Source organism: Chamaea fasciata, unplaced genomic scaffold (assembly GCF_029207755.1).
Source record: "Chamaea fasciata isolate MVZ Bird 193981 ecotype frontalis unplaced genomic scaffold, bChaFas1.0.hap1 SCAF_26, whole genome shotgun sequence".
Classification (NCBI taxonomy): domain Eukaryota; kingdom Metazoa; phylum Chordata; class Aves; order Passeriformes; family Sylviidae; genus Chamaea; species Chamaea fasciata.
In genome coordinates, this window is record NW_027094111.1 from 1,455,000 (window position 1) to 1,467,578 (window position 12,579).

The 12,579-nt window shown below is 67.4% G+C and overlaps 1 protein-coding gene across 4 annotated transcripts; it reads right to left on the bottom strand.

Annotated features, from left to right (window-relative positions):
* Positions 1 to 2,658: 2,658 nt before the first annotated feature.
* On the bottom strand, positions 2,659 to 10,118 carry LOC136301462 (CYFIP-related Rac1 interactor A-like). 4 transcript variants are annotated; one of them, XM_066204508.1, is made up of 12 exons: positions 9,947 to 10,118; positions 7,307 to 7,391; positions 6,849 to 6,929; positions 4,953 to 5,074; positions 4,762 to 4,867; positions 4,469 to 4,605; positions 4,291 to 4,368; positions 4,074 to 4,190; positions 3,889 to 3,968; positions 3,667 to 3,793; positions 3,428 to 3,498; positions 2,659 to 3,330 (listed from the first exon to the last, which is right to left on the bottom strand). In XM_066204508.1, exons 3-12 carry the CDS (start codon positions 6,916 to 6,918, stop codon positions 3,267 to 3,269), a joined length of 972 nt encoding a protein of 323 aa, XP_066060605.1. In that variant the 5' UTR covers positions 6,919 to 6,929; positions 7,307 to 7,391; positions 9,947 to 10,118; the 3' UTR covers positions 2,659 to 3,266. The 4 variants fall into 4 exon arrangements, with proteins under 4 accessions (XP_066060605.1, XP_066060604.1, XP_066060603.1 ...); XM_066204507.1 differs by lacking the exons at positions 7,307 to 7,391; positions 9,947 to 10,118 and adding an exon at positions 5,568 to 5,647 and having other exon boundaries at positions 6,849 to 6,920; XM_066204506.1 differs by lacking the exons at positions 6,849 to 6,929; positions 7,307 to 7,391; positions 9,947 to 10,118 and adding an exon at positions 5,568 to 5,728.
* Positions 10,119 to 12,579: the final 2,461 nt, after the last annotated feature.

Here is a 12,579-nt window from a genome sequence, read left to right on the forward strand (position 1 = left end):
CACAATACAGGTGTGTTTTCTTCCTTGGAGAGGTGGGAGCTGCCACTGAGAACAGTTTATTTAAGCAGAGCCAGGGCAGCATCCCTGCCAAAGGAGGTCACTCTCAGTGTGTTGGACCTCTGCTGTTTGAAGATCTCCAGGCAGGGACTGGGATCGAGCTCCTGGCAGGGTCACACCAGTTCCTGGTGCTGGCACCAGCTCCTGCTGCTCTGGGCCCTGCAGAAGGGGCAAACAATGCAGGAATCGCTCGCCAGTCCCAGCCAGGGCTCGCTGAGAAAGTTGTTGTGGTCTCACGTTTCAGGCTGCTGTCAGTGCCGGGAGGTTTGGGGATGGCGAATGGCACTTCACTCCATCTGCCCTCCGCTAATCCCCAGACAAACGCGGCTCTTCCATCTGTGCAGCCGGAGCCGCCGAGCCCATCACACCAGCCACTTAATCTAAATGGCTTTGGCCAAAGATAAGGTCATTAATTACACTGGGATTAGAAAACAGTCCAGGCCCGGCGTGGCTTGGCTCGCCATCAATTAAAGTCTTCGGCACCGTGGTCTGGCTGAGAGGACTGAGCCGGAGGAGCTCCGTGTCCTTGCTGAGCGGGCACCATCCCGGTGGCACTGCCTGTCCTGGGGGCAGTCCCCTCCTTGGACACTGGCACGGTGCTGGTGTGCTCCTGTCCCAGGCAGGGCTGGGTGCCAGCTGGAGCACAGGCAGATCCAGGGGTCCCCTGGCGCCGTGGCAGCCCAAATCCTGGTGCCCAGCACCTCCTCATCTGCATCCCGCTGTGTGCCGCCTCCAGCAGCCCCTGCCAGGCCTCCACACCGAGCTGCCCGCGACTTGCTGCCCACACGGGTGGCCACTGTCCCCAGAGCTCAGAGCTCAGATGTCTGTGATGATCAAGCAGTTGTACATCCCCCTTGGTTCCCTTTTCTCCCCCTGTTTTGGCTCTAAAGTGCTCTGGCAGGAAATGTCTCACCCCTGCAGTGCTGCCCTTTGCCAGGCTGGCACGTGCCACCTGCTCTGCCCTGGGAAGTGCCACGTTGGGGACAGCCAGGCCTGGGATGTGGCACGAATTCGGCCTCATCCCTCCCCTCACAAGCAAGGGGCACCACAGGGGGGATGTTGTGGGCTCTGTGCCAGGACCCCAGGGGCACTGGGACACCGGGACACAGCTGCCACCTCTCCCAGCACCGGTGACCAGCTGCTCTCTGTGCCCGTGCTCACCGGTGGCTTTAAAGGATCCGACGGTCCCTTGACTCCTGCTGGAGGGTCCCGGGTGGTGATGCTGTCCTGGCTCTTCCCAGCCCAGTTCCCACACTGCAGGGACACTCCTCGGATGGGCCAGGGACCATCTGGGTGACGGTGTCACCTGGGGACATCAGCTCCCGCAGACACGCAGCAGCTGCAGCCACCGCACTGAGCCGTGTCCCGGCCTCATCCTCAGCTCCCAGGTGGGATCCTCGTGCTGTGGAGCACCGGGGGGATTTAACGGGACCCTCGGCGTCCGTGGGGGCTCCGCAGGGCTGAGTGGCACCGCTGCCACCACAGGGTTGGCAGGTCAAAGGAGCTAACGGGGAAACTGAGGCACGGCCGGGGCGCGGAGCGGCTCGGGAGCAGCGCAGGGCGTTGGGGAGCCCGTGGCCCATCCGATGCCTTGGCACCATTTCAGGCGGTTGTGGCAAAGCCGAATGTCGCAAGAGCCTAAAAATAAAAGGAGCTGTTGGCCGGGGTTGTGCAAGAGCGTGTCCCCGTCCCGCCCCGCGCGGGAGTTCGGAGGATTTGGCGGCAGAGGCGGCCGTGCCCGGCAGGATCCTGGCGCTGCGCCCAGGAAATGCCAGGATCCGAAGGGCTGGGGGCTGTCCCCCCTCTCTGCTCCCCCCGGGCCACCCTGTGTCTGGGGAGGGGTGTCCGTGTAGGTTTGGGGACATGGGGGCCGAGCTGGGCTGCAGGTGGGTGGGATGGTGGCACGCTGAGGAATTCCAGAGGGGTGCAGAGCTCGGGGAGCCGGGGGGGCATTGCCCATGCGCCCACCCAGGGGCCGGTGGGGAAACTGAGGCAGAGCCGGCCAGAGTCGCCTTGCACGAGGCTCTGGGTCTCTGGTGTCACTTGTGGGGTGCCCATTGTCCCCCCCCGGACACGCAGGGCAGAGGGGGGGTCAGCGGGGCCGCTATCTGCCGTGTGCCAGGCGGGAAAGGTGGCGGGAAGGAGGGGGCTGGCAGGACACCAAACCCCAGGGGACTTGGCCCCGAGCCACAGCAGCGCAGCCGCGCTGGGGACAGTCCCCTTTGGGGGGGGGGGGTGACACATCCCCGGCCGAAGTCCTGCCCTGCCGGGGTCTCCCCCAGCTCGGGGGGCTGCGGGTGGGGCTGCGGGGCCGAGTGTGTGTCGCCGGGGTCGGCCTGGCGCGGGTGTGGCCGGGGTGGCCGCGTTGTCGCGGTGTCACAGGGCCATCTGCCGGCCAAGGCTCCGGCCCGTGGCGCCCAGCCGCAGCCTCCAGCCGCAGCCCGGCCCTCCCAGTCTGCAGCTGCACCGGGGAAGGAGGGAGCCCTGGGCGGCACCCCGGCCTGTTGTCCCTCTCGGTCACCGCGGGAGGTGGCATTTATCCCACAGGGTGTCACGGTCCCTGGGATGGGACACAGTAGAGACAGCCCCGCTGCGGCCACGAACAGATTAAATGTCATTTTATTTCACACACCCCCCCCACCCCGCCAAAAAAAACAAAAATAAAAAGGTAGAAAAGAAGAGGTGAGTGTGGATTTAATTGCTCATATTAAAAATCTACCAGGTGAGACTGAGCCGTTTCCTCCAGAGTCAGTGCAGATCCACAGGGATACTTCCTCCTCCTCCTTCTCCTCCTCATCCTCTCCCTCCTCCTCCTCCTCCTCCGCTTGGGGACCAGCATGGGGACCGGGCCACCACCTGCCCCCTCCCCAAGGTGCCCCCGTGCCATGGGCACCCTGCTGCCAGCCCCACCAACACTTCCCTTGCCCGGGTCCCTCCTGCCCGGCCCCGGCCCCCCCGGCGCGGTGCCCCACGGTGCCACCCACACCTCGTGTCCAGGAGCGGGCGCTGATTTTGGGGGTGGGAAAAGGGTCGGGGGGGGGGGCAGGAGCTCGTGGCGGGGGGGGGGGTCGGCCTGGGGCCGTTTCGGTTTGCTTTTTAGTATTTCTGCGCATTCCTCGCTGTCCCTTTTCCCTCTGTACAAAATGAGCTGTATGGTCATGGGCGTCGGTGACACGGTGACACGCGCGGCTCCGGCGGCCGCCCCGCGCTCACTGCAGCAGGGCCCGGATCTGTTTGGACGTCGTGTCATCGTTGAGGTGCCGAGTGGTGTACCTGGACGGGGAGGGGACACGGGTCACACTCTGCCGTCACCCCTGGGTGCTGCCAGGGGACGCCACGTCCCCGCTGTGTCCCCAAGCCCCCGTCTCACCTCAGAGCGTTCAGGAGCCCCTCGGTGCTGGTTGAGGGTTGGTCTTTCAAGACTTTAATGCAGCCTTTCATCTGATGGAGGCAAAGAGAGGGACTGTGAGCTCCCCGAGGGGGCTGTCCCCCTTCCTCCCCATCCTCATCCTCGCTGCTCAAGCCAGGGAGAGGGACCCCGGCGATCACAGCTCCTGGGACGAGTGGCACGGCCTGCGACCCCACAGCTGTGACCCCACGTTGACTCACATCGATCTTGGAGGTCTTGGCGAAGGCCCCCACGGGGTGGACGTGGTCGTAGAGGATGATGACGCCCACCATCACCCTCATGCAGAAGAGCAGGGTCTCGGTGTTGGTGAAGCGGCTCCGGTACTCCCTGTGCCAGGAAGAGAGGCTGCCTGAGCCCGGGCAGGGTGGCAGAGGGACCCCAGGGCTGGGATGTCCTCCCAAAGCCCGGCGTGGGGTACTCACGGGGTCTCCAGCATCACCCTGCACACACAGGCCATGGTGCTCAGGCAGTCGGTCGTGTCCTCGATCGGGAGGGTCTTGTTCTGAAACCCAGCAGGTCCCAGCTGCTGTTTCCAGCCCCAGCCCCACGTGCGGGTGGCTGGAGGGGATCTCTGCCCGCCCTGAGGGTCTCCCCCAGCCTCCCTCACCTCTGAAACGAACTTGGTGGTGGCGTTGCTGAGGGTTTTCAGCATGGGGGTGGCCTCGGCGTAGAAGAGGGACATCCTGTTGGCCATCTCGTTGTTCACCTCGCTCTCTGCATCCAGCTGGGGGGGGGGTGGTGTGATGGGGGTCACTGGGGTGGCCGAGCCCCCCCGGGCCATTCCCAGCCCTGTGAACCCCTGGGGAACAGCAGAGCCCTCTCACCTGCAGGTTGTTGATGCGATTCCGGCTGATGGTCCGTCTGTAGTAGCTGAAGTCGTTCTGGATGGCGGGGTTGGTCATCTGAGGGGGGAGACACCAGGGTTAGGGGTCCCAAGGGGCTCTGCTGGCTCACAGGGTGTGGGGGACTCCCCTCGTTGTCCCCCCCGGCACAGGGAGGCACCTTGAGCTCATCGAAGCTGAGGGTGAAGTGCAGGATCTCAGCGAACTGCTTGGCCAGGGCTTGCTCCCGCTCCAGGTGTTGGGTCGGGGCGTAGGGAGGGCTGGTGAGCGCCTCCAGCAGGCTCCGCAGGGCGTTCTCTGCGGACAGAGCACTCCCGGTCCCCCTCCGCACCTCCACACCCCCCTCCCGAGGGGAAACCGAGGCACAGCTCAGCGTCCCGAGCTGAGCACACACTCCAGGGAAGGGCGCGGGATGCACGGCGGGGGATGCAGCGGGGGAGCTCAGGCACTCACCCAGCCGCAGGGAGAACTCGTAGAAGCGTTTCAGCTTGGCGACCAAGGGGCACACGGCGCTCCAGGCGCGCTCCTGCAGCCGCAGGTCCCCGGGGTTTTGGATGGCCTGCGAGGGGAGAGCGCCAGCGGTCGCCCCGAGCCGCGGTGGGTGGGCGGGCGGGCGGGCGGGGGGCGCCGGGGCTTGCACCCACCTCTCGGATCTCCTGCCCGGCGCCCGTGTAGGACTGCAGCTCGGCCAGGATGGTCTGCGCCTCCTCCAGCACGGCGTTCACCTGGTTCCACACCGCCGTCTCGGCCTCCGTCGGCTGCGCATCTGCAGGGCAGCGCCCCGGGGAGAGAAACCCGGAGGGCTCTGAGCGGGGCCCGGCGCGGCGAGAGCCAGAGCGGGGTGCCAGCACCCCATGCCACGGCTCCCCCGCCGGCCCGCAGCCCTTCCTGGCGGGATTCTCCCCCTGATCCGTTCTCCTTGCCCGAGCTCAAGTCAAGCCGTGGAGCGGGGAGGGCAGGTGGGGGTGACTCCTGGCTGCCCTGTGACCGCGGTCCTGCTCACCGCGAGCGGTCCCCGAGCAGCCCTCGGCCCCAAGGAGCTGCGAAGTGCCCCGGGGGAGAGGTGAGGAGCGACAGCCCCCGGCCACGGGTCTGGCCCCCCCCTCCCCGGGGACACCCCCGGATGGCAAAGGTGGCGGGAGGACGTCTGGGATGGGCGCGATGCGATGGCGACGGGGACAAAGAACTCAAAATGGTGTGTGGATGTGGAACTCAGGATAAGGACGAAACGAAAACGGAAAATAAAAATCCCATCTCACTTTCAAAGTCAAGGAAAAAATTAGGGCCTTGGTCAAGTTCGTTATAAGTCAACACTTTTAGAAGGTTCCCCATGTGAAACCTGCAAGAGAAGAAACAAGAGGAAAAAAAGCATGATGGTGAGGTGGAGCCCGGGGAAGAGGTGCTGGGCTGTGGGCAGCGGCGGCGGCCGGAGCCCCGTCCCCCCCCCGCTGCTCCCCGGGGGGCTCGGGGGGCTCCGGGGGTGACCCCGCGGCTGCTCCCGGCCCCGGGTGTGCAGCCTCTTCCCCCCCGATGGTGATGAGCGCTGGCGGATGCGGTGATGGACAGGGAGGAGCGAAGGGAGGAGAAGCCGCCGGGAGGTCCCTGAAGTCCCCGGAGTGTCGGCTACAGCCAAACCCCAACTTTAGTGCGGAGCCAGCCCCGAAATGAGGGGTCCTGGCGAACACCCAGAACCTGTGCCGGGGGGCTGTGGAGGGGGGCTGGAGGCAGGAAAATTCGTGCTGCCTGAGAGGAGCCAGGAGGAGCAGGAAGGTCCCTCGCCGTGGGAGTGGGGGGCTGTGTGACCCCAGCCCCGGGTATTTCGGGGGGTGCCGGAGTCAGGGGGGGCGCGGGGAGCTGTGCACGGCCTGTCCCCGCTGGGGATGGGACTGGGGCGAGCAGATGCCGCTGGACTCTTTTCACCCTCCTCGCACTCGCTCTGTCTGAGCTGTGCCCTGGGAGGAATGGCGGGAGGGAGAGCCAGAGGAGCCCTGGGGCTGTGCCCGGCCTGGCATCCTGTCACCGTGTCCTGTGCCCTCCGTGTCCATCCCGGGGCGAGAGCTGTCCTTTCCTGTCCTTTAGATCCGTGGGAAAGCTGAGGCACGTCCCCGCTCCCCATCGCTTGCTGCAGGCTGCGGCCACCGCACTGACCTTCCCAGCAGTGCAGGTGGTGGCACGGATCATTCCCTCCTCCTTTCCCAGCCTCCAGGCTGTCCCTGTCCTGGCCGTGTCACGGGACGTGCCACACGGCCACCGCTGCCATCGGCTGACGGCAGTGGGTGTGTGCCTGAGGTGGTCCCGGGCCGGGTCCTGCGGCATCCTGCATCCCACCACTCAGCCAGGACGTCTGCCCCACTCTTTGAGGGATGGGGGCATCTCCCGGGGGTCCCCTGCCCCATTTTTGAGATTTTTCAGGGCCCCCCAAGGCACCTGGGGGACACGGGGCTGCTCGGGGACAACGTGCTTGTCCCCATCCTCTGGACGGCAGCCGCGGTGGCAAGCCCTGGCGCCCTCCCCATGCCCACCCTGCTCATGGAACTTACTTTCAAAATCCAGGAAAAAATGAGGACAGTTTTCTAAATCTTTGCCCAATACCTTTATCAGGTTGCCCATGGCCAGCAGACCTGAGCGAGAGAAACAGAACAGAGTGGAACAGCACCGGTGCCACCGGCCGGACACCCCAAATGCCACCCCCGGGCCCCCAAGTGCCACCACCATGGCACCGCCCTGTGCCCACCCCGCTCCCTCCTGGGGCACCCCTGGCCATGCTGCCACCCCTGAGACACCCCAGTCCCCCAGTCCTGGTGTCCCCAAGGGATGGGGGGCTGCCCCAGGTGACCCCCACGGCGCCATGCCATTCCCCTGGGCTGTGGGGCTGGGCATTCCCCATGGACAGGGGAAGGCCCCAAGCGGGAATTGTGCCCCACAAACCCGGGTTGGGGGTCTGGAGCCCGCGCCAGAGCATCCCACCCACCCCACAGCCGTGCCCTGGGGTCCTTACCTCAGCGCCTGGTGTGGCAGTGGTGGCTAGGGCAGGAGCAGGGGCTGTGCCACCCGCCTGGGTCACTTCATGGGCCGGCAGGGACCTGTGGGCAGGGGGGCAGGAGGGTCAGGGCGCCCCACTGGGCACCTCCCTGCCCTGGGGACCCGTGGGGAAGCACGGTGGGACACTGGCTCTGCCCCTCCACCTCACGCTGCCACCAGCCTTCACCTCATTTACCTCGATCATTTTTTATTGCCACCAGGAGAGCTCACCGGGCTGAGCATCCCCGTCCCTCTCCACCCTTTGTGGGACCTGCCAGCAGCTCGGGGACAACCCCAGAGCGGAGCCATCTGTCCCCATCTCCCCTTGGAGAGGCCAAGGCCCCCAGGGATGACTTTGCCGGCTCTTTCCCGGGCGCTGTCTGAAGGTCCCTTTATGCCGCCGGTGAGCCACAACCCAAAATCCTGCAGGCAATGGGGTGCTCCCCCAGATCCCCGCACCCCACCTTTCCTACAGGGACGTGGGGGGGGGTCGGGGTTGGCCCCGTGGTGTCAGCAGGCGCCAGGAAGCAGCCGCGGGACTCAGCAGGTTGTAATTAAGCGCTTGGGTTTAATTAATGAGGCTGGGGAAGGGGAGAGGGAGAGTTGGAGCGGCAGGGGGGAGGGATGGGGTGGTCTCGTGCCTGGAATGGGGCTGTGCCCCCCCCGGCCCAGCGCTCCTCACTCAGCCCCAGCACAGACCCTTGGCATCAACACTGATGGCTCTGCCTTCCTCCTCTTCCTCCTCTTCCTCCTCCCGGCCCCAGTGAGTGCTGGCTTTACGCTGGGGCTGCAAGAGCCTGAAATGCAGCTGGTTTTTGGGGCAATACACCAAATACACCCAGAGCTGCTGCAGTCACGCCGAGGTTCATCCTGCTGAGCACTGGGGTGTTTTGAAAGGGTGCTGGGGGGGTCCCTGGGATGCTGGGGGGGTCCCTGGGGTGCTGGGGGGGGTCCCTGGGGTGGGAGATTGGCACCTGCCCTGCTCTGGTACTGGCACACAGGCTGTGACCGGCGTGGGGACATCCTCGTGCCCGCGCCACCCTTGTCCTTGATGGGCAGCTCGGGGCTGGGATTTGTCACTGCTGAACTCTGCCTGTGCCCAGGGAAGGGCCACGGGTGGGTGCCCGGTGTGACGACACCCCGGGGTGACTCCAGAGCTGTGGCACAGGGGTTGGGTGCCAGGTGGGGGTTTGGGGATTGCTGCAGCCCCCTGGGCTGGAGGGTGGCTCCGCTTGGGGTTCAGCCCCTGTTTTGTGCCATTTCCTTGGTCCCAGAGGCTTAAAACCCCCCCCGTGGCTCTTGGGGGGGCCACGGGACATCCCTCCCGGGGGGGTTGTGCCCAGGGCGAGGGGCTTCCCCCAGTGCAGGCTGCCCACCGCTGAACTGGGGGAACGGTGTGCCCCAAATCCTCCGGGAGAGACACCTCCAAACCGGCAGCGCTCCCAGAGGAACGTGCCGCCACAGGAGGGCTGGGAACAGCAGGCTCCCCGTCCCCAGCCACACCCGAGGTGGCCCCGGCTTCTGTCCCTCCCTGCGGTGGCCCCGTTGCACCCCAGCCCTGCCCTCTCTTGCCGCACCGCCGCCTCTCCTGCCCCATGGGGACCCACGGCGGGTGTCACCTCCCTGGGGACACCCCAGCCGATGGGGTGAACCCCCACTCCTGCTCCGGGCAGGACCAAATCCTGCATCCAGGAGCATCCCTCCCGCGAGCCGGCAGTGCCCGGGCTGGCCACGCCGGAGGGGCAGCGATGCCCGCGGGCTCAGGCCACCCGGTGTCACCGTTTCGGGGCTGTGCCCCTTCGCTGCCGGCGCAGCATCGCCCTGGGCACCGCAGCCTGGTGCAGCGCCGCAGCCCGGGCCGGGGGCTGCCCGCCCCTTCCCCCCGAGCTGGCCCCGCTCCCCGCAGCCCCCGGCCCGCCGGGTGCCCGCCGGGTGCCCCCCGGGTGCCCCCCAGCCGCCGCCGAGCCCCCCTTGCCGCTGCCCCCCGCCCATGGCCGCGCCGCCGGCGCCGCAGCCGCCGCAGGGTCGGGAGCGCGGTGCCTGAAGGATTTTCCATGGGGGAGCGCGGCTCATCCCGGGAATGGGGGCGCCGGGGCCAGATCCCAGCCCAGGATCAGCCGGGGCACCCCCAGCCCTGAGCAGGGTGGAGTTGGGGGTTTCTCAGCGCGGTGACCCCCCCCGCCCCCGGTTTGGAGATCTCCGTGGTCGGAGAGATGTGTGAGCCCCCCATGGGGCTGACCCGCCCCTCGAGCGGGGCCGGGGGGCTCAGGGGGCTCCGCCGTGCCCGGCTGCGGCTGCGGCTGAGCAGCCGGATTTACCGCAGGGCTGCCGAGCCGCAGCACCCCGCCGGCGCGGGCGGGCACCCACCCGTGCGCCCGCACCCAGCCGGGGCCACCGCGGGGCTGCAGCCAGCCCCAGCCGGGGCCGACCCACCCCAACCATCGCCCACCCCATCAGCGCCCACCCCAGCACCCCCCAGCGCCGGGTGCCGAGAGGAGAGAGGGGCTCCTCTGCCAGGGGTGGCTTGCGGGGTCCCCGGGGGACACAGCCAGCCCCTCGCCCCGCTCCCAGGCCCGGTGGCAGCCCTGTCCCCGTGCCCGTGGCGGCCCGCGCTCACCGTGGCGGTGGGTGGGAGCCCGCGGCGTGGGCAGGCGGCGGCGGCGGCGGCCGGGAGGCTGCGGATGCTGCCGAGCGCGGGGTGTCGGGGACGAGCCGCCCGCCGTGTGCGTGAGCCGCCCTGCGCCAGCTGCCGAATGCACCACAAAGACCACCATAGCCCCCCGGCCCCCCCCACGCCACTGGTGACGGTGACGTCTCAAGTGTGAGGGAGACGGGGAGGCTTAACCCCCTGCGCGCCGGCCGGCAGAGCTCTGCGGCCTTGGAGGGGAGAGGGGTCCGGCTGCTGCTCCCCGGGTTTGGGGGACACGGGGACATCGAGAGGGTACCTCCACCCCCGCAGCTCCCAGCAAAGGGGAGAGAAAACCCAAATATTCCCAAATATTCCTTCGCTCCTGCCCCAGTCCATGGGTGGCACGGCTTGCCCCGGTCCCCTCTCCGGGGATGGGGACAAGCACCGGCCCCGCCTGGTGCCACCGCAGCGGGGACAAACCGGACCCGCGTGCCGGGACCGCCGTTTTGGGCAGGCAGCACCCTCTGTGCCTCATCAGCTCCCCCAGGACCGGGGCAGAAGGGGTTTGGGTGGCACGAACCAGCGCAGAGCCGTTCCCGCAGGGCTGATGTCAGAGGAAGGGAACCCCAAAAGGGGACCCCAAAATTGGGCTATTCCTGCTTTTCTACCCTGACTGCCCCCTTTTCCCAGGCCTGACAGTGGGGGCATCAAGAGGGACCCCCCGATTTAAGGGTCACCCCAGGTCCAGCTTGCCCAGTGGCACGCAGAGCTGTCCCTCAGGGACGTGGGGTGGGTGACAACGGCTCCTCGTTCCTTTACAGGTGTTTTTGTGCTGGGGGGGGGGGTCACAGAGGGGCTGGCTGAGCCCCCAGTGCCCCGAGCAGTGACAGTGTCACAGCTGGGTGACCCGGCAGGGCAGTGGGACCAGAGCTGTCGGGATTCTGGGACCAGCAGCGATGACTCCTGCTCCCCACAGCCCCCCGCAGTCTGTGGGGCGCTGACCCGGCCGCAGCAGCCCCAGGCAGGGGGGATCTCTCCCATCGGGCACAGCCCCCCGGGCCGTGCTGCTGCAGCCCGTAGCCGCTGGGGGAAGCTGCAGCCCTTTGCATTCCTTGGAGCCGCTGGAGAGGGAGGTTTTTTAGGAATCAGCAGCGCCCCGGCAGCTCCGCGCCCCGGGGCTTGGTGTTGGGGGGATGCTGCTGCAGGAGTGGCGAGGGCAAAGCTGCCGCGGAGCCAGCGCTGCCTGCTCAGCGGTGTCCCCCCCCAGGCACACCCTGTTGTCCCCTCTGCAAACCCGGGGCCAATGTCCCGTTCGAACCTGGGCTCACACAGGATTTGAGGCGCTGGGCTCAGCTGGGTGTTCCAGCGGGTGCTCCAGTGGGTGCTCAGCCCTCCACGACCCCCAGACATCACCCCAGCACCACGACTTGGGGTGCCAGAGCCCCCAAAAGGACACGTCAGGACCACACGGTCACCCCAGTCGTCATCTCAAGGGCATCCCTGTCACCTGGCACTTCCCCACCTCTTCCAGTCCCCCCCTTATCCCTTCGGCACCCCCTCCCCGTGAGCTGAGCCGGGCCGGCCTCAGCCCTGGCAGCCCGTGCCGCTTCAATTAAGCCCTCATTAATTTTTCAGTCCCCCTGAGCACCCCGGGCACGGGCGGTTGGCAGAGCTGCTAATTGGTGTCTTCTTCTCCACTCCGCATCCAAGAACCGCCAGCAGGGCCGGGGGGGGCTCATCCCACCCCCCCCCCCCCCAGCTCTCGGGGACGCTCACGGAGAGGCTTTGGGGCCACACTGAGCCACGTCCCGTGCCCGGCAGAGGCTGTGGAGGTGACCCCAAATCCCTGGGGGGGTTGTTCCAGGTGGGGTCCAGCCCTGGCACGAGGATGTCCAGCCGAGGGGGAGTCCCAGCCCTCCTGCCCCCAGGGCGGGTGAAGCCCTTCAGCCCCACTGCTGCAAATATTTGTGGGTTTTGTAACCCGGCCCTGTCTCACCTGCAGCTGGGGTGGGCCCTGCAGGCACCCCTGCAGCAAGGGTGGGTGCACACCAGGGCAGGGGCCTTGGAGAAGGGCTGAGCACCCCATGGAACCCCACAGCCCCACCGGGGATGGGGTGGGATGGGACAGGATGGGGAGCAGGCCTGGCTGGCCGGGGACTTCATCCAGGCTCAGCGGCCACCAGCCACACAGGGCCAGCTGTGGAAGGGCCCAGGTGGCACCGGGATCACAGCAGGACGCCAAGGTCACCGGGAAAAGCGCTCGGCGATCTCCATGGAAACATTCCACGTTTGGTCCCGGACATCAAAGTGATTTTCTTGTCCCTCTCTCCTCTGTGCTTCAGCCGTGCCTCTGCCAAGCCACCGGTGCGTCCCAGTGTCCCCAGTGCAGGCAGTGAGGGGCCAGCACCCCCGGGATCCCAGTGCCGACACCCCCCCCCCGCATCCCGCTCCCCGCATCCCACCTCCAGCATCCCCCAGCCCCGCGCTCGCAGCATCCCGGCCCCATTTCCCCTCCCAGCATCCCAGTCCCCCCCAGTATCCCACCTCGACCCCCACCCCGCCGCCCCTCCCGCTTGATTGTCAGCGCTCGCAGCCAATGGACGAGCGTCGCCGCCGGGGAG

Coding starts and splice junctions, on each gene's coding strand:
- LOC136301462 (XM_066204509.1), bottom strand. CDS start 5,640: ATGGGGAACCTTCTAAAAGTGTTGACTTATAACGAACTTGACCAAGGC. Junction 4,369..4,468: donor TCAGCTTCGATGAGCTCAAG/GTGCCTCCCTGT, acceptor CTCCCCCCTCAG/ATGACCAACCCCGCCATCCA. Junction 3,499..3,666: donor CCAAGACCTCCAAGATCGAT/GTGAGTCAACGT, acceptor TGCCTCCATCAG/ATGAAAGGCTGCATTAAAGT.